The following is a 21,060-nucleotide window of genomic DNA, read 5'->3' as shown; positions in this document are numbered from 1 at the left end:
AGAGAGAGCATATTAAGTACATGAATCAGAGTTAAAAAAACCCTAACCATAACCAAACCAAACCAACCCAACCTTAAACAAAACAACCCCAATCAGAATAGTTGGACGAGAAATGCATACCTAAATTTTAAGCATAAAGCACAGGTCATCTAAGTCAACATTTTCTCAGGATCATACTACTGGTGAGTGGTAGGAAGAGGAGCCCAGATGCACCACCAACAGCCTAACTGGTTGCTGTCTTCCATGACACCACTAGGACACCTACACCAGAATCCTCTGGGGAAGGTTGTTAAAATTCATATTTTCGGGCCCATGCCAGATCTACTAGAACTCCCCAGGGGATTCTTATGCCCCCTAAAGTAGAGAACTACTGACCTGGGGGTGGGGGTGGGGGTGGGGCAGGAACACATTCAGGTCAAATCCTTCCAAAACTTTCAGTCCTGAATTCAGACTATGTCTAGAAAATCATTACAAATACAATTTGGGAATAATTATTGAAACACAATAGGTTCTCAACTAATGTTTACTGATTAAAAACTATGCTGTTTCACTTTGCCAACAAGTGTAGAGCTGGAGTTTACCACAGTGATATGGTTTGCTGGAGAACTGTGTTTAAAGACAACAGGCCTTACCTTGTGCTTGTAAAGGTTGTTTTACTTTACTTTAAAACTGCTGCTTAAAAAAACATTTATCCAGGACACAGTATAGAACATAAAGTCATGAAGCGGTGACACCTGCTCCCCCTCTGCCTCTGTGCTGTTTCCCAACTGCCCTCTCCTTTGGCCAGAACAACCTATTACTAATTTCTTGAACAGGGATGCCCACTCAAGGCCAGGTTGGGGAACATGGTGCACCCAGCCCGAGACTCCCATTCTGACTTTCGCACAGCCCCAGTCCTGAGATCTATTTACCATGCTTACCCCACAGGGAAGCTCTAAAGGCAATTCCCAGAGTTCTTCAGCATGTATGTCAGCATGCACTCTCGGCGTGTTAGAGTTTCATAAAAGAGTTGAGTACATCAAGCTTCACTTACACACGGATAAGACACATGCACAGAAGTACAGTGAGCCCAGGAGTGCTGCTGTGTGCCTGTAATGTCAGCACTTAGGCAGCTGAGGCAGGAGCTAAAAGGCACCCTGGGTTATGCAAACTAAGGCCTTGTCTCAAAAACTTCCACACCTCCAATCCAAAACCAACCAACCAACCACACCTCAAAAGAGAACAAAAAATACTTTAAAAGTTTCTACAAGAAAATACAGAAGAATATGTTGCCATTTGAAGACAGGCAAATAAACTTTAAACAGGAGTAAGAAAATTTTTAATATAGAAGAAAAATATAATAGTTCATATAGATTCAGGGTTATCTGTGTCATAGAATGACCTTTGACAAATTACACTGAAAAGAAAAAATAGTCAATGAAAGTGGAGAAAACCCATCTGATAGCAGTAAGATTAGTCATCTACCAATTAGAGACCATGAAGGTGTCATTCATGTATATGTCTATGTCTATATGCACACATACACACATACACACATGCTGGGCATAGGGACTGAAAGACAGCTCAGTGGTCAAGTGTACTGGCTGTTCTTGCAGAGGAGCTGGTTCGTTTCCAGCACCCACAGGGCATTTGTCCTCTTTTGGCCCTCCATGGGCACTGCATCCATCTGAGCTTGGACAAACCTAAACAGAAAACACCCACACACACTTAAAAGAAAAACCAAAAAAGCAGCAGCATCAGGACATGAGAATGCACACCTCAGATCCCAGAACTGAGGAGGCAGAGGCCAGTGGATCTGTCTGAGTTCAAGGTCTTTACTCCCCAGCTCTGTGTAAACCCTGGCATGGTGGCACACTGCTGATTCTAGCTCTCAGAGGGTAGAGGCAAGTTCAAGGTCACATTTAGCCTTCTGGGCTACATGAGATGCTGTCTCAAAACAAAATGAAACAAAACATCCCACCTCCAACTCTGCTAGAAAAATAAAAAAATCTGGAGATTCAACTGTGACACTGTTCTTCCTGGAGCTAGAAGCCTGTGGTGATCCTGTTAACAGAGCCCCTTCCCCCTTCATCCCTGTTTTACCTAATCTCTTATCAGGCTCTAACAACACCTTACAGAATAAAACGCCTCACAGAGCAGAAAAACAACTTTAACCACTTACCTCTAAGTCATTAAAAAATAGATGTGTATCAGCCACTTCAAAAATCATTTCTTCCATTGTTAAACCTGAGCCAATTACTACTGTTGGGTCCTGGAATGAAAAAATAAGTGAGAACATGTGCTCGATGCGGCTCGCAGCGCTGGTTCTAATGTTCAGATGTTTGAAAACTACTTTGAGTCTAGTCCAACACAACAGGACTTCGAATCTTACTGAGGCAATTTCACTCACATTTATAAGAACCTGGGCTTATAAAATACAGAGGTTATGGGTAGTTATTAATAAAAATATCAAAGCCGGGCTAGAGAGATGGCTCAGTGGTTAAGAGCACTGACTGCTCTTCTGAAGGTCCTGAGTTCAAATCCCAGCAACCACATGGTGGCTCACAACCATCCATAACGAGATCTAAAACCCTCTTCTGGAGTGTCTGAAGACAGCTACAGTGTACTTGGATAATAAATAAATAAATCTTTAAAAAAAAATCAAAGCCCAGGAGTGGTAGCACATGCCTTTAATCCCAGCACTCAGGAGACAAAGGCAAGTGGATCTGAGTTTTGAGGCTAGCCTGGTCTATACAGCCAGTACTACACCAAGAAATCCTGTCTTGACAAAACAAAAGTAACATGTACAGTCCCTTCCCTGCTTCTGTGACACAGGGAATAGCAAATACCCAACAGTCCAACCCTGGAAGCCAGGAGAAAAGAGGGCTGCTTTAAAAGGAAGTATCAGCCTTCGCTTAGAGCACAAGTATTTAGGAATGTAAGGTTGGAGCTTCTGTCAGCTGCTCAGCACTCGCCAACAACTTTCCTGGCAATCCTAGAAAACCATGAATAGCAAGACAGCAAACAGTTATTTTTATAATTCATTTCTAGAAATAAAAATGATCCTGGAGATAATCTGTGGCAAACCACAGTTCTGCAGTCACGAGGCTGAGCAGGAGCTCAAGAACAGTGAGACCTGTCTCCAGACAAAGAAATGCTCAGAGCTAATAACAGCTCATTCTTCTGCTGAAAGTGTGCTCACACTGAAGATTCAACACACTGAATTTTGTCTGACACAATTGGAATATAGTTAGTTTTTGGAATATATAATCATGAAATTTCATTCAATTTTGAGTCTTTTTTTCTACATTTTAATGCTTATGAAGTACATTAAAAAGTACACTTATTTACTTGGTGTGTGTGCATGTGTGTATACACACATACACAGTCAGAGGACAACTTGTGAGGAGTTAGCTCATCACGTTCACTGTGGGTACTGAGGACTGGACTCAAGTCATTAGGCTTGGCAGCAAGCACTTTGACCTGGTAAGTCATCTCATCAACCTGAAAGGAATTCTTGAATAACTTGAGAGACAGTACTGCTCCTAGATCAGGTTTTAGTGTTAGCATCAAAGCTAACCTAGGTATACAGCCTGCAGGACACCAAACCATGTAGTCAGGTTTTATACCTGAGAAGTTCCAAATCAACACAGTAGGACTGGGGACATAGCTCAGTGGTACAGCACTTGCCTAGCATTTGTGAGGCCCTGGGTTTGATCCCAATACTTTGTTTTGTTTCGAATGTTCATGTATATGGGTGTTTTACCTGCATGTTATATCTATCTATCTATCTATCTATCTATCTATCTATCTATCTATCTATCTATTGGTTTTTCTGAGACAGGGTTTCTCTTTGTAGCCCTGGCTGTCCTGGCACTCACTCATGTTATGTCTTTGTAATACATGCATACAATGTCAGCAGAGGCCACAAAACAGTGTTGAATCCTCTGGAATTGGGAGTTATAGATGGCTGTAAGCTGCCATGTGGGCACTGGACACCAAACCAAAGTCCTTTGTAAAAGCTGTAAGTGCTCTTAGTTACATGCCATCTCTTGAGCCCTAATCCTGTCAACTATATATATGCAAAATGTCAACAGGGCAAGAGAGGCAGCAGAGAAAGTGGATGTTCAGGGGAGAGACAGTTACAACAGAAGACTCCAGTTACCTTTCCATACTTCTGAGCATAGGATCCAGTAAGAAGGGAATGAAATATGATGATGGTTTCATCCAAGTCCCAGAGAAATACCCGCTGAGGGGGGGAAGACAAAAAAATGAGTTATCTGTCAATCACAGTGGAATGAGAAAACAAAAACAAAAACAAGGAAAACTAAAGTTTAAAAAAAAAAAACAACAAATATGTGGAAATGTAATAACACAATTTTACAGAATCAATGATTCAAAAAAAAATCATAAATAAAATTAGAAAATATCTAAGACGAATGAAAACAAATACAGCATATATAGCTTATGAGACCCAGTGAGAGAAATGTTGACAGGGAAACTCTAACTACAAATGCAAACATTAAAAAAAGGAATGGCATAGGGACATGACTTTATTCTAGCAGTTGGGAAGCAGAGACAGGGAATCTCTGTGAGTTTGAAACCATGTAAGTTTAGAGAACTCCAGGCCGACAGGGCTATCCAGTAAGACCCTGTCTCAATAAAAAAGGGGAAAGGAAAGGAAAGGAAAGAAAAGAAAAGCCAGAAAGCAAGCAAGCAAACAAGCAAGCAGCTGGCACGGGCATATGCCTGCAATCCCCAAACTGGGGAAACAGAGACTGGGATCACTAATTGCTGAGGCTAGCCTCAGGTGCACAGCAAAAGCCCATAAAGAGAAGAGGGAAAAAGAAGCCTCAAGCCTCAGGACAGAGCTTACATTCTACAGGCCTGAGGCTCTGGGTTCAATCCCCAGTGCCAAGAAGAAAAATCTCAAATCATAGCCATATTATACATCCAAGGACTACTTAGACATGGCAGGTAAACTAAAGCTAAAGGTAGGGAAAGGGAAGAAGTAAGAGATAAGGTAGAAAGAACCAAGAGAACAGAATAGAGAAAAGACAATGAAAGCAACAGTGGGTTCTTTGAAAATTTCAACAGAAGTGACATTTACCAAAACCAACGAGGGACAGAGACTCAAATGACTAAGACCATAAGTGCAGGTGGGGACAGAACTGTGACCTCACAGGTGTAAATGGACCCGACAGGGACTCTCTTAAGAAACACACAACACAACCAAAACTGGCTAGAGAAAAAGCAGAAAATGTGGTAAAACCTGCTACTAGTAAGGAGACGGATCCAGTAATTTAAAACGTCCCTAAAAGTCTGAGATCCAGTTATGTCACCGGTGAATTAGAACAGAAATTTAAGAATTAACATAACTCTTCCTATGTGTTTTCAAAAGCACACAAAAAAAGGAACACTTTCTAACTCATGCAGTGAAGCCAGCATCTCTAAGAGCAGACCATGAAGCAGATAAGACTAGAGTGGCATGAAGATGACAGCCCTCATGAAAAACAGCGCACAAATCTCAACCAAGCATAAGTCCCCATCACAGAAAAATAATGGTTCTCTTCATATATAAAATTAATCAGGGATTATATAATATATAATGTTTAATAACTTTTTTTAAAGATTTATTTTATTTATATGAGTATACGTAGCTGTCTTCAGACACACCAGAGAGGGCATCAGATTATCAGATTCCCCTACAGATGGTTGTAAGCCATCATGTGGTTGCTGGGAATTGAACTCAGGACCTTTGGAAGAGCAGTCAGTGCTCTCTCTCTCTCTCTCTCTCTCTCTCTCTCTCTCTCTCTCTCTCTCTCCCTCTCTCTCTTTGGTTTTTTCGAGACAGGGTTTCTCTGTATAGCCCTGGCTGTCCTGGAACTTGCTCTGTAGACCAGGCTGGCCTTGAACTCAGAAATCTGCCTGCCTCTGCCTTCCAAGTGCTGGGATTAAAGGTGTGTGCCACCACCACCCAGCCAGTCAGTGCTCTTAACTGCTGAGCCACCTCTCTAGCCCCTTAATAACTGTTTTTAAGAGAGGGAAAACACACGATTAACCTCAACAGATAAAGAAAATGCATCAGGGTGTGTGTGTGTGTGTGTGTAGTAGAAGATAATGTGTTCAATATATTACTTTAAAAAAATCTGATGTTTTAATGTAATGAGTGAAAAAAAATTAAAAATAATCCCATCAAAAGTAATGCTCAGGGGGCTGGAGAGACGGCTCAGCTGTTAAGAGCACTGGCTCCTTTCCCAAAGGTTCCGAGTTTAATTCCCAGCACTCACTTAGCAATACAGCCATTTGGATCTGTAGTCTCAAGGGGGTCTCACACCTTCTTCTGATGTGCAGACACATGCAGACAAATACCCATATACATACATAAACGAAACTTTAACAAAATAACACTTAGGAGTAAATTTAACCAATGAAAAAAAAAGATTTGCACAATATACCGAAAACCCTAATATAGTGATGAAGACGAAGAAAACATAAATGTAAATATCCACAGATTGGAAGACAATGTTGCTAAAATGGCAACGCCAAAGCACTCTGAACCACACCCAAATCTCCACAGTGTTCTTTATTTAACATTTTTTCTTTAGACTTGTTTATCTTACAAGTGTGGTTGTTTTGCCCACATGTATGTCTGTGCACCATGTGCATGATTGGTGTTCTTAGAAATACGAAGATGGTGTTGGATCGTCTAGGACTAGAGTGATGGATGGTTGTGAGCCACCAGGTGGGTGCTGAAAACCAAAACTTGGTTCTCTGCAAGAGCAACAAGTATTTTTTTTTTTTTTGCAACAAGTACTCTTAACTCGCCTCTCCTGTCCTACCACAGTGCTTGTTAAACACTTGTGTTAAAACACAAGTGTTTACATGAAACTGAATTTAATTACTACCAATTTCAAATAAACAGGTTTAAAAAACTATTCAAAAAAGGGAATCTGAAGAGATCTCTAAATAGCCAAAACAACCTCAAGAGAGGACAAAGTTGGAGGAGTCACATGATTTTTTTTTTTTTTATTTTTTATTTTTTGGTTTTTCGAGACAGGGTTTCTCTGTATAGCCCTGGCTGGCCTCAAACTCAGAAATCCACCTGCCTCTGAAGAACTACAGTGAGATGTCATTTTAGACACAAAAGGGTAGCTTCCATTTTTGAAAGGGTGGGGCCAGGCATAGCTCTGTGAGCTCCAGGCCTGCCTAATTTACAGAGCAAGTTCCAGCAGCCGGAGGTATGTAGAGCACCTGTCTCACCACCACTTAAAATACAATTTAAAAAGGGGAGATGAAAAATAAGCATTGATGAGAACATGGTCCACGGCGGCAATGTAAGAGTATAGAAGTCAGACAGCTCTCCATGAAGCTGAACACAGTGAGATCTGGCAATTTCATTGTTTACAATGGCCTAGAAGTGAAAGTGTCCTTCAACAGACACAAGACAAGCAAGATGCAGTACGAGTGTACATATGTAGTGAAGCACCATTCAGTCATTGAAAGAAATGGAATTATGATCAATGCTGCAACACAGATAAATCTCAAGAGCATCCTACTGACTGAAATCAGCCTGATAAGAGTACAAACACACACTGTATGCTCACACTTAGATCCAGATCAGGCAAATTCACAGTAGCAGCAAGCAGAATCGTAGTTGCTATGGGCAAGGAAAGGGTGTGGGGAGTCACTGTTTAATAGGTAGACAGTCTGTTTAGGATCAAGCACAGGGTCTGACACAGGGCAGAGAGGCTCACAACTGTCATCTCAGCACTCAGGAGTATGAGCAGGACTGCCCAGGGGTCCAAGGCAGGGGTGAGAATATCTTCAACAAAGAAAACCAAACGCAAAACCGCAAAAATGTTCCAGAAACATATAGTGCTAACATATCTAACCACACTGAATTATGCTCTTAGAGTGGTAAAGCTGGGGCTAGAGACATGGCTGAGCCCTGAAGAGCACTGTCTGCTCATCTCGGTTGGACTCCCAGCACCCAGCAATCTTAATAATTAGGCTCACAAGTCTCTAACTCCAGTCTCAGGGGATTGAACACCCTCCTCTGGCCTCTGGACACCAGACATGCATGTGATACACGGACATACATGCAAACAAAACACACACACATTTAAAAAAAAAGCCACCCATACTCATAAAACGTTCAAATCTTAACAAAACAGTACAATCCTTTTTAAAAAGGTTTTTAGGTGGAGTCTCAGGCAATTATGCAGCCAAGAATAACCTTGAGCTCCTGATCTTCCTGCCTTCTGAAGTCTTAGGATTACAGGTGTGTAGTATGTCCAGCAGAAACAGTAAAGTTTTATGTAATGTGCACCGTGGTACAATTGCTAAAAATGAGAACTGTTAGTTTTCCTAAGAATGATATTAAAAGCTTAGTTTCCTTATTTCTTGCTATATTTGCTCCCCAGAAAGGAAGAAGACAGATTCTATGTACAGCTTCAATTATCTGCATCTAAGAGCACATTTAAGTATATTTCTTTGCTTTATTAAATATCATAAACGAAAAGTGAAAGCCACAAAAATAAGGTGATGTAAAAATTCTAACCTTAGACTTCTGTCTGTTTTTCTATCCTTTCCAATCATACCTGAAATCTGCGGCCACAGTAAACTCCCGCAGTTCTCACACATGGCCTGGTGTGCTGGCATGCATGTCAGGCACTCAGCACACCAGTGTGTCCCAGATGCACTCACACTTAGCACACCCGTGGGTCCTGGATGCACTCACACTATCCTTCCCACTTTCGATTTCTAAATGGAGACACCGTGACAGCTCACAGTTCACAGCTCCTTTGGTTCTCTCCTGAGATGCATTGCATTCTTCCTGTTCTCTGAATGTGGAGAACATTTGTTCCTTCTGTTAAAGTTACCCAGAACCAAAAAGGTCAAACAGCTGGAAGGGATATAAGTTAAGTTGTGGGCATGGAAGGATTTTCTTATACCTGGATTTTTTTCCTCTTGGCCAATTAAATGCCCCCACAAGAAATTCAAGCAGACACAACATACAACAACACTATCTCTACAAATTCCAGACATGCTTGACAGAGGTGAGGAAAACAGAACAGGCAACTCAAGTGAGTTTCTTCACATACTTCTAATTCACTGTCCTGGGAAGAGCTGGCATCAGCTTTCCTCTTGCCCCGGTTCTTGACAGTCATGTTTTTCCTGGACTGATCATCAGCATCTTTATTTGGGGTAGTCTGGGACAAAGGTGGGCTTGTAGAGGAGTCTGTTGAAAGGAAAAGCAAGATACATACTGTCAGTAGTTCCAGGCTGTGAGAACCAGAGTAGAGACAGGGGTTAGCAAGAGGAGCAATAAAAAAGACAGAGGCCTTATATTAAAAATAAAGGAACCTGGGAAGAGCAAGAAGCCCCTTACCTCACAATCTGGCCAGGATTCTGAAGTAACCAGAATGGCCTACAGAGACAGGACCTACCACACAAACAGTATCTGTCCACAGAGACATCATTCGCCTACAGACCACATGTGCCTTTCTAAAGACACCCTAAAAGGCCAGCCTAAACAACAAATCATGCCTACTTATGGCCAGAATGTTTGTGACCTCCAGTTACTTACACGAATACCTCTCGCTCACCCCTAAATGTATTTCATCAAAAGCATCTCATAATTTCATTTATGAAGTAATGTTCCTGAAATGAAGTGAATGTTCTGACTGAGAAATGGCTCCGTGGATAAGAGCACTTGCTGCATTTGAAGACACATGGGTTTAAGTGGACCCACCTCTAACTCGTTTCAGGGGACCCAAATCCCTCTACTAATCTTTGAGGGCAGCAGACAAGCAGTGGTATATGTACATATACGCACACAAAACACATGCGAACATAAATAAATCTAAAAAATATTTAAAAGAGAAACAAATCAATAGTCTTCTTAAAAACTATTCTTACTGTTATTTTACAGGAATGGGTGTTTTGCCTGCATGTATGTCTGTGTACCACATGCATACAGTGTCGCAGGAGGTTAGAAGAGGACATCAGGTCTCCTGGAACTACTGGAGTTCCAGACAGTTGTGAGCATCCCTCTGGATGCCTGGAATTGAATTCAGGTCTTGTAGAAGAACAGTCTGTGCTCTTAACTGCATAGTCATCTCTCTAGTCTAAAATTGAAGAACTAATCTCTAACCTTTTTTTTTTGAGACATTGCCCAGGCTGGCCAAGAATTCACAAATATCCACCTGTCTCAGTTTCCCAAGTGTCCAGCATTTTTATTTAGCATTTAAAATTTATTTAAAATGTAAACTCTGTTTATTCTTTAAACTTTGTTGTAAATTACAGTCTTCTGAACAATGTGACGTAGACACAAAATCACTCCTGCAGCCATTGTAGAGCTACCTAAGTGCAAATTCCTCTTGAGAGGCCGCAGGTGCTGAGGGCTGTGTAATCTTGACCAAGAGTTCTAACTCCCACACTTCTACTACTTGTAAAGCGTGTATTCTCCCTGATATGAACTCACTAACTTTATTTCACTCTGGCTCATCCTGAAATTCTGTGGTATAATCAAGGACTGGGCTTTCCGAAAGTAAGAAGTCCTTAAGTGTAAAGGGAACTCCTTGGGCTGCTGGTGACAGTGCAGGCAGGGCCAGGCCTCTCAGTGCCACACACAAGTAGTCTCTGGCCTCCTGAGTCAAATGTTAGGATTACTGGGAAAGAACTGTAGCTGTACTTAGAACCTTAAAGACATTTAAGACACAGAAAGAGCACCTGCTCTGAGTTCCTAGCAGGGGTTAAAGCAGGCCTGTATTAAAATTGGAGTCCTGCAACCTTCAACAAATAAGCTCTTGATCTGAAGAGATGGGAGAGCAGAGTGTGCACTAGAAACACATCTCACTGTTGGCACTTTTCCGTTGTAAGCATCTATAGATATTCGCCACACAGTTTCTTATCACAGTCTGTTTGTACAATTTAAACTTAGAAAGGGAAACCAACAGCATGGTAAAACTGACTTATCCCAGAACAAAATCCTTTACCCTCACTTAGAAACACTGTTGGATGAAGTCTGGTTCTCTGTACTTACCAGAGGGAAGCCTCTGTGTGGCTGGTGCAGGTACCATAGCACTATGCTTCTCCGTCTGGTATGTTGTAGCTGCTAATGCTGTGTTCTCAGTATCACTGTTAGTCTGACCTGTGACTCCAAAGCTGGAACTGGGGTAGCAGGCCTGGTACTGATTCTGTCCAAGAATAGTATAGGTGGGATAGTCCTGCAGGCCAAAGGAAGGAAAACAAGACTATTTTAAAAGGTCAAAATTATTTTCCTAAAACATTTTCTTATTTTCCACCTACCTAACAATCCCAAGTAATCAAAGATTTTCAAAGTGAAGAAACCTGAGTATAGACACATCGAAGCAGACAATGTAAATTTGGTTAAACTTGCTTCAGGAGTAAGTTATAATGTGAAAAACTAAAGACACTATTTTTTGAAAGTCAAAACAAGGACTGTGAAAGGGGAGAGCAAGGCACATATCTGGGAACACAACAGGAACACTGGGCCACCGTGGGAGCACATGAACTTAGCCCAGCAGACTGGCAGAAGGAGGAATGCAAGTTTGAGGCCAGTCTGGACTGTGGTGCATCCCAGGACAGCCAGGAGTACATAATGAGGCCCTACCCAGAACAGAAGAGCCCCTTTGAACTCCAAGGTATACATGGACTTAAGAAAAAATAAACACAGCATCAGTGAAACAGTGAGGCACAGATAGTCAAAGAGGAGGTTAACTGTAGCCCAGACCACAGTCTGCGGAGAGAGTAGTAACAGCGGCTGCTGTAAAGAAAGTCTGAGCATGTTAAAAACAAAACAAATGCTGGACAGTGGCGGTGCACGCCTTTAGTCCCAGCACTTGGGAGTCAGAGGCAGGAGGATTTCTGAGTGCGAAGCCATCCTGGTCTACAGAGTGAGTTCCAGGACAGCCAGGTCTACACAGAGAAACTCTGTCTTGAAAAGCCAAACCAAACCAACTCTAAAACACTGAAGACATTATAGTTATCATTTAAGTATATACATAACAGTGATCAAGACCAAATCACAGCCCAGCACAGTGGTGGTAGTGCATACCTTCAATCCTAGAACTTGTGAGACAGAGGAGTGAAAATCTGTTTGAGTTTGAGGTTAGCCTGGTCTACAAAGCAAGTTCCAGAACTGCCAGAGCTACACAAAGAAGTCCTGTCTCAAAAAAACATGAAAAGTAAAACAAACCAAACTACAAACAATTAATAAGGAGATGGGTAGAGGTAGTATTTATCCATTCCACAATAGTTATGAGCTCCTTTTAAGTGAATGCGGGAATTTGTCTAGGCTCTGGGAATATAAAACTGATCAAAAGTAGAAAAATAAATCCCAGCCCTTGTTGAATGCGCACCCTAGTGAGAGCACTGGGGAAGGCAGGCATTTAATATGATAGATAATGCCATAGACACAACCATATTCCTGGGAGGATTAGCAAGGAACAGGAGAAACAGAAGGGCAGCCAGAGCTCTGAGGGCATCCAGCAACAGGACTCGGCCGTCTACACTATTCCTAGTTGTTCCTTAGATGGCAAGCTGACCAGGAAAGAAGAGAAGGGAGAGCTGGGTGAATCATATCAAGGAGGATGGAGAAACGGCACAGTACCTGGTTTGAGATGCTGGCCACGGCTGCTGCTGGAATATTGGCAATTGCAGATGAAGTGGGTATCAGGCTGGCATTTGTGCTTGAAGCTACAGGATTGAGAGGATTAGGAGATGTTAAATGCAATTAGATGTAAACGGCTTAAAGATATGGAAATTAACTGAACATATTGTCAAGGAGAAAAGAATATTAGGTAGAGAGGCAAATGTTGGAAGCTGGAGAGATGGCGGCTCAGTGGTCACGAGTACTGGATGCTCTTCCAGAAAACCTGGGTCCAAGTTCTAGTACCCATATGACTCAAAACCGCATGTAACCCAAGTCCTCTTTCTGGCCTCTGTGGTGCCAGACATACATATAATACACAGACATAAAACAAATAAAACACCATATACATAAAATATATTAACATTTTTTTTAAAAAAAGCAAATACTTGTTTTGCATGCAGTATCGCAGTGAGGCTTGATTATAAACAAAACACTTGGAGGATTGTTTCAATTTGAGTCTACATACAGTCCTAGAATACACATACACAATTCACAGAATACACATACACAATTCACAGCTCACCTGACATACCAGTAAAGTCAGAACTAAGCCAAATCATTCCAGTCTTTTCTAGAAGTTGAAGAATGATTCTCCTCCATGTGACCTGACAGTCAATAGAGCTCTGGAGAGTCCTATGTTGTGGTATTGTTTATGGCCATTTGCCCCAAATTATGTCTCTCCTGAGGAACATACTTTGAGAAATAAAGCTAGTTCTATAAATTCTAAAATGCTTAGAACTGCTATATTCAAATAATGGGTTAGTAATGTGGATCAAAAAACACCATGAGGACCAGCAAGATGGCCTAGCAAGTAATGCTGCTTGGTGCAAAGGCTGACAACCTGAGTTGGAGTCCTGGGATCCACATGGTGGAAGGAGAGGTCTGACTCCCACTAGTTGTCCTCTGACCTTCACACTTGCATCGGGGTGTTCATACTCACACACAAATATAATAAAAAAAATTTTTAATACCACCATGATTTGTTATTTAGAAACTTTTATCAATAAACCTGCAAAGACTCAGAAGATGTTAAACCTCATCTGGTCAGGTAAAAATGTATTCTCTCAGATAACTACTTAGAATGTTTTTTAAATTTTACATTTTTTTCTTGTAACAGAATCAATCAGGTTCTGACCCCAAACTTCAGTGGCTAGCAAATATCACGGGGCTGTGTCCAGTATTGCCAGACACCAGTTCTGAACTCTTCTCTCTCACTTATGACAAGCACAGAAACATGGTTCCTGCTGCAGTCACCCTCCAGAAGAACCAAACTGACCAACACAAAGTTCTCCAGGGCAAAGCCACCAAGAAAACCTCTAATAAGAACAGAATTCGAGGAAATGAAGTAGGTAGAATGCCGGCCAGAACAGAACCATTTCTAGAGGGCACTGTGCTGAAAATCACGTCTAGACAAGGATAGTGTTCCTGCCGCAAGCTCAGCTCACTGAAGAGCTGGGCCAGAGAAGAGTTCAGACAGTGTGGTCAGTCTAGTTGATAATCCCAGTGGTCAGATATCAGCTAGATCTCCTCGTTACTCTCCTAGTGTCCTTTCCTCAGTCACTGAACTAAGAATCCTGTCTCCTGAACTCTCCAGTGCTCTGCCCCAGGGCTATGACAGGGCTCTTCCTGGCTTCTTTCCTAAATACAAGTAAATGGAAGGCATTCAATAACTTATAGATGGCATTTGCTTCCCATCAGCAGTCACTTTCTTCTCTGCTATAGCTTAATCCATTCACTTTCCTAAGAGGAAGCACCAGACAACAACATTATACAGGATGGATAACTCCTAAGCAACTGTAATCATTTTGTGGCTAAAGACTTTCTGGTAGTTCCAGAATATAAGCAATGTATTATCCTAGGCCTGAAACAGAACAGACTGAACAAAAGTGACGTCTAATGGGAAAAGAGCTAGCTTCCTCAGATCTTCCAGCCCTCACTCCCAGCCCTCACTCCCAGCCCTCACTTCCAGACCAACTTCCCTTTCCTTTAAGCGTGGCTTGAGTTTCTTCTCTCCTCCTACCCAGCACTCTCTTAATTACTAACACTGGACACTTGCAGACTCAATTATTCCTGGTCACTATATACATGGGAGAAATGTATGCTTGCAAAGTAGTTTCAGAAATGTAAAAATCAGCCAAGCATGGTATACTGAGAAGGTGGGAAAAGGAGCATCAGTTCAAGGCCAGCTTCAGATTCACAGTGAATTCAAGGCCAGTGTGGGCTTCATGAGATCTAACCCGCAAAACAACAAAGAAATTTAATAACCCTAAATCTAAAAATTAAGTGGTATATTATAGGTTTGTATAACTATCACTGAACCCAAGTTAAATTACCTAAAAATGTATATAACCACTATGTGCTTTACCCTATAAAGAACTATGGTTAAGACGTTAGGAATAAAAAATTGCTAATCACCCTACAGACATATATTAAACTGCAGGTGTGATAACAGCAACCCTGTCCATCATGACAATGCATCTCGTCTTCCTTCAGAGCACCTAGGGAAACCTTACTCCCTCACTGTTTGTGCTGTCTGCTCTCTCCACCAGACTGCAAGCTCAACAAGGACTACCTTGCTATTTTATTATGTCTAGCATCTAGCAAAGTCCCTGAAATATAACAGATTAGGCTTAGCCAGGCAAGTGGTGGCACACTCTTCTAATCCCAGCACTCAGGAGATAGGCTGATCTCTGAGTTTGAGGTCAGCCTGAGCTACAGAGCAAGTTAGCCAGGGCTACACAGAGAAACCCTGTCTTGAAAAAACAAAACCATCCAACCAAACAAAAAAGATGAGGCTTAATAACTATTTGTGAGATTCAGTCTTATACACACTAGCCATAAGAAACAAAGGCTTCTTGTCTGTTAGAGGCTGACAGTCAGGTTACCTACTCTTAAGAGAGTTACATATTCTCCATATGTAACAAAAATACTTAACAAAAACTCAACCAAGTCCTAGCCTTAGGGACCTAGCAGAAACTGCATGTCCGGGCTGCCTGGATGGGTCATTTGCTCACTCATTCATTTGTCAAACACATACTGCCTACTAAGTGCAAGTACTATTACACGGGCATGGTCTATTGCAATGTACTTAAAAATATAAGAGGGGGAAAAAAAACCCTGTACTTTAGAAGCTTAGTAATAAATCAAAGCAATTTCTCCTAAACAAGGATTGGTGAGGTGATCCAGTGGATAAAGCTACCTGCTACCAAACTTGAGGACCTGACTTCAACTCCAGAATCCAGAGAAAGTTGTCCTATACCCAAAGTTGTCCTACAACTGCCAAATGCATGCTGGGGCACGTGCTCATACATGCTTCATGCACCAACATGCACAATAAATGTTGGAGTAGAGGTTTACATTGGCAGTGGATAGAACCTGAACTGAGCTCTGTGATAATGGATTAGTGAGAGAAACCAGTAAAGATTCATGCATTTAACTTAAAATATATGTGTATACTTAACACAGGTTAGAGCACACACATATATTTCTTGCTCTGTTAACAGAATATCTAAAAGAAATGACACTTGACACCATAGTTGCAATGTGCCCATCACTTCTTTAGTTTTTTTGTTTTTTTGTTTTTTTTAATGTTTTATTAGTAGTGCTGCATGTGTATGTGTGGTGGTTTGAAGAAGAACGGACCCCACAGGCTCATTTGTGTGTGTTTGCACATGTGTGCCATGGTGTAAGTATGAGGTAAGAGGATGACTCGTGGGAGGGAGCTGGTGCTTCCCTCTCACTGGAGACTGAACTCAGGTTGTATGGCTTCCATGACAGACAAGTTCCTTTACCCACTGAGCCATCCTGCTAGCTCTATCAGTTTTACTAAAAATTACATTTATTTATTCATTTATGTGTTTTTACACATTTTCTGTTTTAAAAGTTACATGGGAGGGGGGAGCTGGGAAAGGGGAAAGCTTTTGGATTGTAAACAAAGAATATAGAAAATTAAAAAATATATATATACATATATTAAAAAGTTACATTTGGGCTAGAGAGATGGCTCAGTGGTTAAGAGCACTGGCTGCTCTTTCAGAGGTACTGAGTTCAATTCTCAGCAACCACATGGTGGCTCACAAGCACTAATAATGTGATCTGATGCTCTCTTCCAGCATGCAGGTGTACATGCAGATACAGTACTCACAGACATAAAAATAAATAAATCTTTTTTAAAAAGGTTTTGCTTTAAAAAACAGTCACATTCATTTGTGTATTTGTATGTATTTGATATGGAGGTCAGAGGACACGTCAGTTCTCTCCTTCCACTGTGTGTCCTGGGGACCAGATCAAGCACCTTTACCCAGATCACCCTGAAAGCCCCATATCTTGGTCTCTAATACCATTCTTTTCAGTAAGAGAAACTAAGCCCCTTCAGAGAGATGACTCATTAGGACTTGATGATAGACAAGATGTCTTAGAGCACCTCAGTGGCACCTCAAGAGTTTAAAAGAACAAAACACCCAACTCCAAAAAAAGGCTCAGTAGTGGTATTAAAGTAAAAAGGTGCCAGTCAGACAGGGTGGTGCATGCCTTAATCCCAGCACTCAGGAGGCAGAGACAGGTGCAGTTTAAGGTTAGCCTGGTCTATACAGAGTGAGTTCTAAGGCAGCTGTGACTACACAGGAAAACCCTGCCTTAAAATAACAAAAAGAAAAAAATGTAAAAAGACATCAGAGTCAACTAAATGTGTTTCCTGTGACCACATGATATAGCAAATAAAGCTGCTCTGGATTAAAATTCAAAGTATAAAATACATGTCTGAGTCCAAAAACAAATGAACAATAAAGAAATGATGGCAGAAAAGAGACGGCCATAAAAGGGGCAGAGACCCTTTAACATAGATGTACCTTCTAGACCAGGTATGGTGGCTCCCACCTATAATCCCAGCACTTGGGCGGTCAGGAGCCAAGGTCAGCCAGGGCGACTTGGTAAGTCTTAAGTCTATCTCAAAAGCACCACACACACACACTGCAGAAAGGAAAAACAATTTAGAAAGTAACTTTTTAGTGAAGATACCTGACAAGCATGCCTTGAGCCAACTGGTCAAGGTTAATTCCAACTGTCCTAAGTGATGTGCATAGAATGTACATTTGACATGAGACAGCATTTTACCTCTGTGACCCTTTGAGGAACCTGCAATTCCAGTCTAGTCATGAATAAAACATCAGATGCGGTCTAACAGAGGAGCATCCCCAAAGCTCCCAGGTCATCATAAATCAGAAACATCAGAGCAGAGTCTACAGGAACATAGGGAGACATGACCATTAGAATGTAAGATACATCTTACATTTGATTAAGTTACCTCCTTAACTGATAATAATTTCCAATATCATACCAAATGTAGCATACTCATGAGAGGCTAATTGTAGGGAACTGTACGGTGTACACATTAGCAATAATTACATCATCTTGTGAAGCTCCTCACTTTGTAAATACTTATGCAATTACCATTCCAAGAACTAAAAATCACTTGATTCCCAGAGCTAAGTAACTTATTTTTCTGGATTCTTACCCTCCCCACCCTATGAGCCCCTAGTACAGCTAGCCATGAAAGATATTAATCTATATCTTGAAAGTTCTTTTCAGTCCTCTTCTTCCTTCTTTACTGCCCTGTAAAAGCCTTAGCTGTAAGCTGACCACAGGCTCTGGTTCTTGTGTTAGGGACTCCACACAGTTCTTTTCCTGGATGGAGTCTGTGCTATTGCTGAGTTGCTCACTCCCCCCTCCCCCATCTATATTTCTCTCTCCAGCTTTGTAGTACAAATTACTTGAGGACCCGTGTACACTCAGCCCAATTGTTCTGTCAATCTAAAAGTATACTAACAAGAAAGTCTGCCAGGGCTGGAGAGAGGGCTCAGCAAATAAGAGCACATACCACCATGCAGAGAACCTTAGTTAGGTTCCCAGTAAGTGTTCTGGGCCGCTCCTAACTGCATGTAACTCTAGTCCAGGAGATCCAACACCCTCTCCTGGCCTCTATGGCATCTGCACTCACATGCACATACTCACCCATACAACCTTTAAAAGGAAGCCAGAAAAATGGCTCAGACTTAGTTACAAGCACTAAACACTAGCAGTTACTACTAAGAGAAAACAAAGGAAACCAAGTTAACAGGTTCAAAGGAAAAACCGTATCACACAAGTAAGGATGGTAGTTAATGAAAGTCAAGTAATCCTTTACTTCACTTATTCTGCAAGGGAAGTGTTAAATTTTCAAGACAAAACTGCAGAAGAGTAGAGATTTTATACCTCAGGACCCTTACTTTTCCTTCATGACCTATGTGTATCCCTAAACAGGAAAAGAGCTAAGAGGGATCTGGTACCTCACTGCTTGTAGTTGATCCCCAAAACCTATTATCTCTCAGAAAACACTGAAAATAAAATGAAAGTTAGAAATGGTACTGTGTGCTACTCCCTGATGGGCTCCTATGTTGGGCCCACAGGTTCAAGGTGAGTCTGGATCATGTCCTTAAGTTTTGTTCCTCCTAGGTTGTTCCTGTTAGGAAGAAAGAAAACAGGGAGGCGGCAGCAAGGAAAGGATGAAATGTAGAAGAGGAGACTGAAAACCTGAGGTAAAGGTCTATTAGACCAAGGTCGTAAGAACAGAGTAGGAGGCTGGAGGAATGACTCAGAGATTAAGGGCACTTACTGATTTTCTAAAGGACCTGAGTTCTGTTCCTACCACCCATGTTGGGCAGATCACAACAGCTTGTAACTCAGGCTATCTTCTGGCCTCTGTAAGCACTATGTGGGTACCTTCATACACACACATATATACATACACAAATAAAATTAATCTTAAAAAAAAAACCAAAAACAAAAAAATCAAAAGTGGCCTGGAGCTGTTAACTACAGAATCAAACAGGCCCCAAATCAACGAACTGAAAACAGTTAAAGCTAAAAATTTTTTTCTTCAGCAAAGTTCCTATCTACAGAGGTTGTGGGTGACCACACTCAACCCTCTAGAGGGCTTGTTTGTTTGTTTTTTGAACACAGGGTTTCTCTGTGTAGCTTTAGCTGTCCTGGAACTCACTCTGTAGACCAGGCTAGCTTTGAACTTAAGAGATCCGCCTGCCTCTGCTTCCTGAGTGCTGGGAATAAAGATATGAGCCACCACAGGCAAAGTTTATTTATGAGGAATGAAACATAACAAGCTGTAAATAATTAAACAAACAATAACAAAAACAAAAACATGAGAAGTCAAATGGCCATTGTTCTCCACTCGAGAGTGGACTCGTGAGAGTAGGCAAGTAAATTCCACGCTACCCTTCTACTTATCCTGATTATAAATCCCAACCTTGTCAGAGAAGAACTCAGGGAAGTAAGGTTGTTTAAGTTCACCCTGAATAGAAACACACATGCCAGGCAGGCACTCTGCCACTCACCTGTACCCATGCCCGACTGTGATCATTTTGAGCAAAAGAAATACTCTCACCAAGAAGTAGTAAACAGGATGGGTGCCACAAAGCCACCAGCAGAAAAGCAGTCACATTGCACATTCCAGTGACAATTCACATGGAAGCCAGCTAAGTTCCGGCTCAAGGAGTGGCGAACTTCCATGTGAGGATGCCACTGAGGACAGACTAGCACAAAACCAAGAGAAGCTTCTATCAGCATGCAAGAGGCTTCACTTCTAGTAAGCAGCTCGTATTCAAAGCCTAAGCTACGTACACCCACACTGCACAGACCTGCCTAACACAAAGCATGCACAAACGCATGCCATTCCCTTTACTTTAGATGGTGCTCCTGTATCATCCAGTTTGTTTGGATATACGGGCAATTTAAAAAAAAAAGATAAAAGTTAAATAGCAGACACACAACCATGCCTATTTACCTTGACTGGAATAAGAATAATGTGCTGAGCTTGGCTGGCTTGTGGTTAGCCCTGTAGTGCAGGTAAGAACACTGTGTTGACTTGGAGATGGAGTCTGAATTAAACCACTTTCAGGTTTCATACCTGGCCACAGTGCACCTGAATCAGATGATAAAGTGGACCAATTACAAACAACACACGGGGCTGAGGAGCATGGCTCTGCTTTAAACACTAGCTGGTAGGTTTCAAGTCAAAAATCTTAAATTTGCTTGTAGGAGAAAATTACTGATTTGCTTGCTTATAACTCAAGCAAACATATTTTCAAAGAATTAGAGGATAGAGCCATAGGAACAGAACTGCTAAGATCCCAACAGTAGCTGGCACATATGTTCCTTTATCTCAATGGTTGGAGCAATTGACCAGGATTCAGAAAATAGTACACCAAACTGCAGTACTTGTCAGTCAATGTACAACGATAAATTGAAGTTGTCAAGGTGGGAGATATCCAATTCACTTACCCATAAACAAGTTTTCTAAATGCTTTAGATACATTTTTCTTAAACTGATTATTTTATAGACTTTGTTT

The 21,060-nt window shown here is 41.4% G+C and overlaps 1 protein-coding gene across 3 annotated transcripts in view; it reads right to left on the bottom strand.

Moving 5' to 3' along the window:
• The window catches only part of Eya3 (EYA transcriptional coactivator and phosphatase 3), an 84,656-nt gene that overhangs the window by 18,992 nt on the left and 44,604 nt on the right, over positions 1-21,060 (bottom strand). For 2 of the 3 annotated variants that reach the window (XR_007977117.1, XM_052177600.1), the window contains exons 7-12: positions 20,496-20,633; positions 12,620-12,705; positions 11,030-11,213; positions 9,087-9,223; positions 4,145-4,228; positions 2,162-2,251 (exon numbers count right to left, since the gene is read on the bottom strand). Coding sequence is in view for 2 of the 3 variants with exons in the window: in XM_052177600.1 (XP_052033560.1) it covers positions 2,162-2,251; positions 4,145-4,228; positions 9,087-9,223; positions 11,030-11,213; positions 12,620-12,705; positions 20,496-20,633 (719 nt within the window). In the remaining variant the exon portion in view is untranslated. The remainder of the gene's footprint in view (positions 1-2,161; positions 2,252-4,144; positions 4,229-9,086; positions 9,224-11,029; positions 11,214-12,619; positions 12,706-20,495; positions 20,634-21,060) is intronic. The other variant, XM_052177601.1, reaches the window with a different exon arrangement.

Source organism: Apodemus sylvaticus, chromosome 3 (genome assembly GCF_947179515.1).
Source record: "Apodemus sylvaticus chromosome 3, mApoSyl1.1, whole genome shotgun sequence".
Taxonomy (NCBI): domain Eukaryota; kingdom Metazoa; phylum Chordata; class Mammalia; order Rodentia; family Muridae; genus Apodemus; species Apodemus sylvaticus.
Note: the sequence above shows the minus strand (reverse complement) of the source record. Positions and strands in the feature narration are given on the sequence as shown.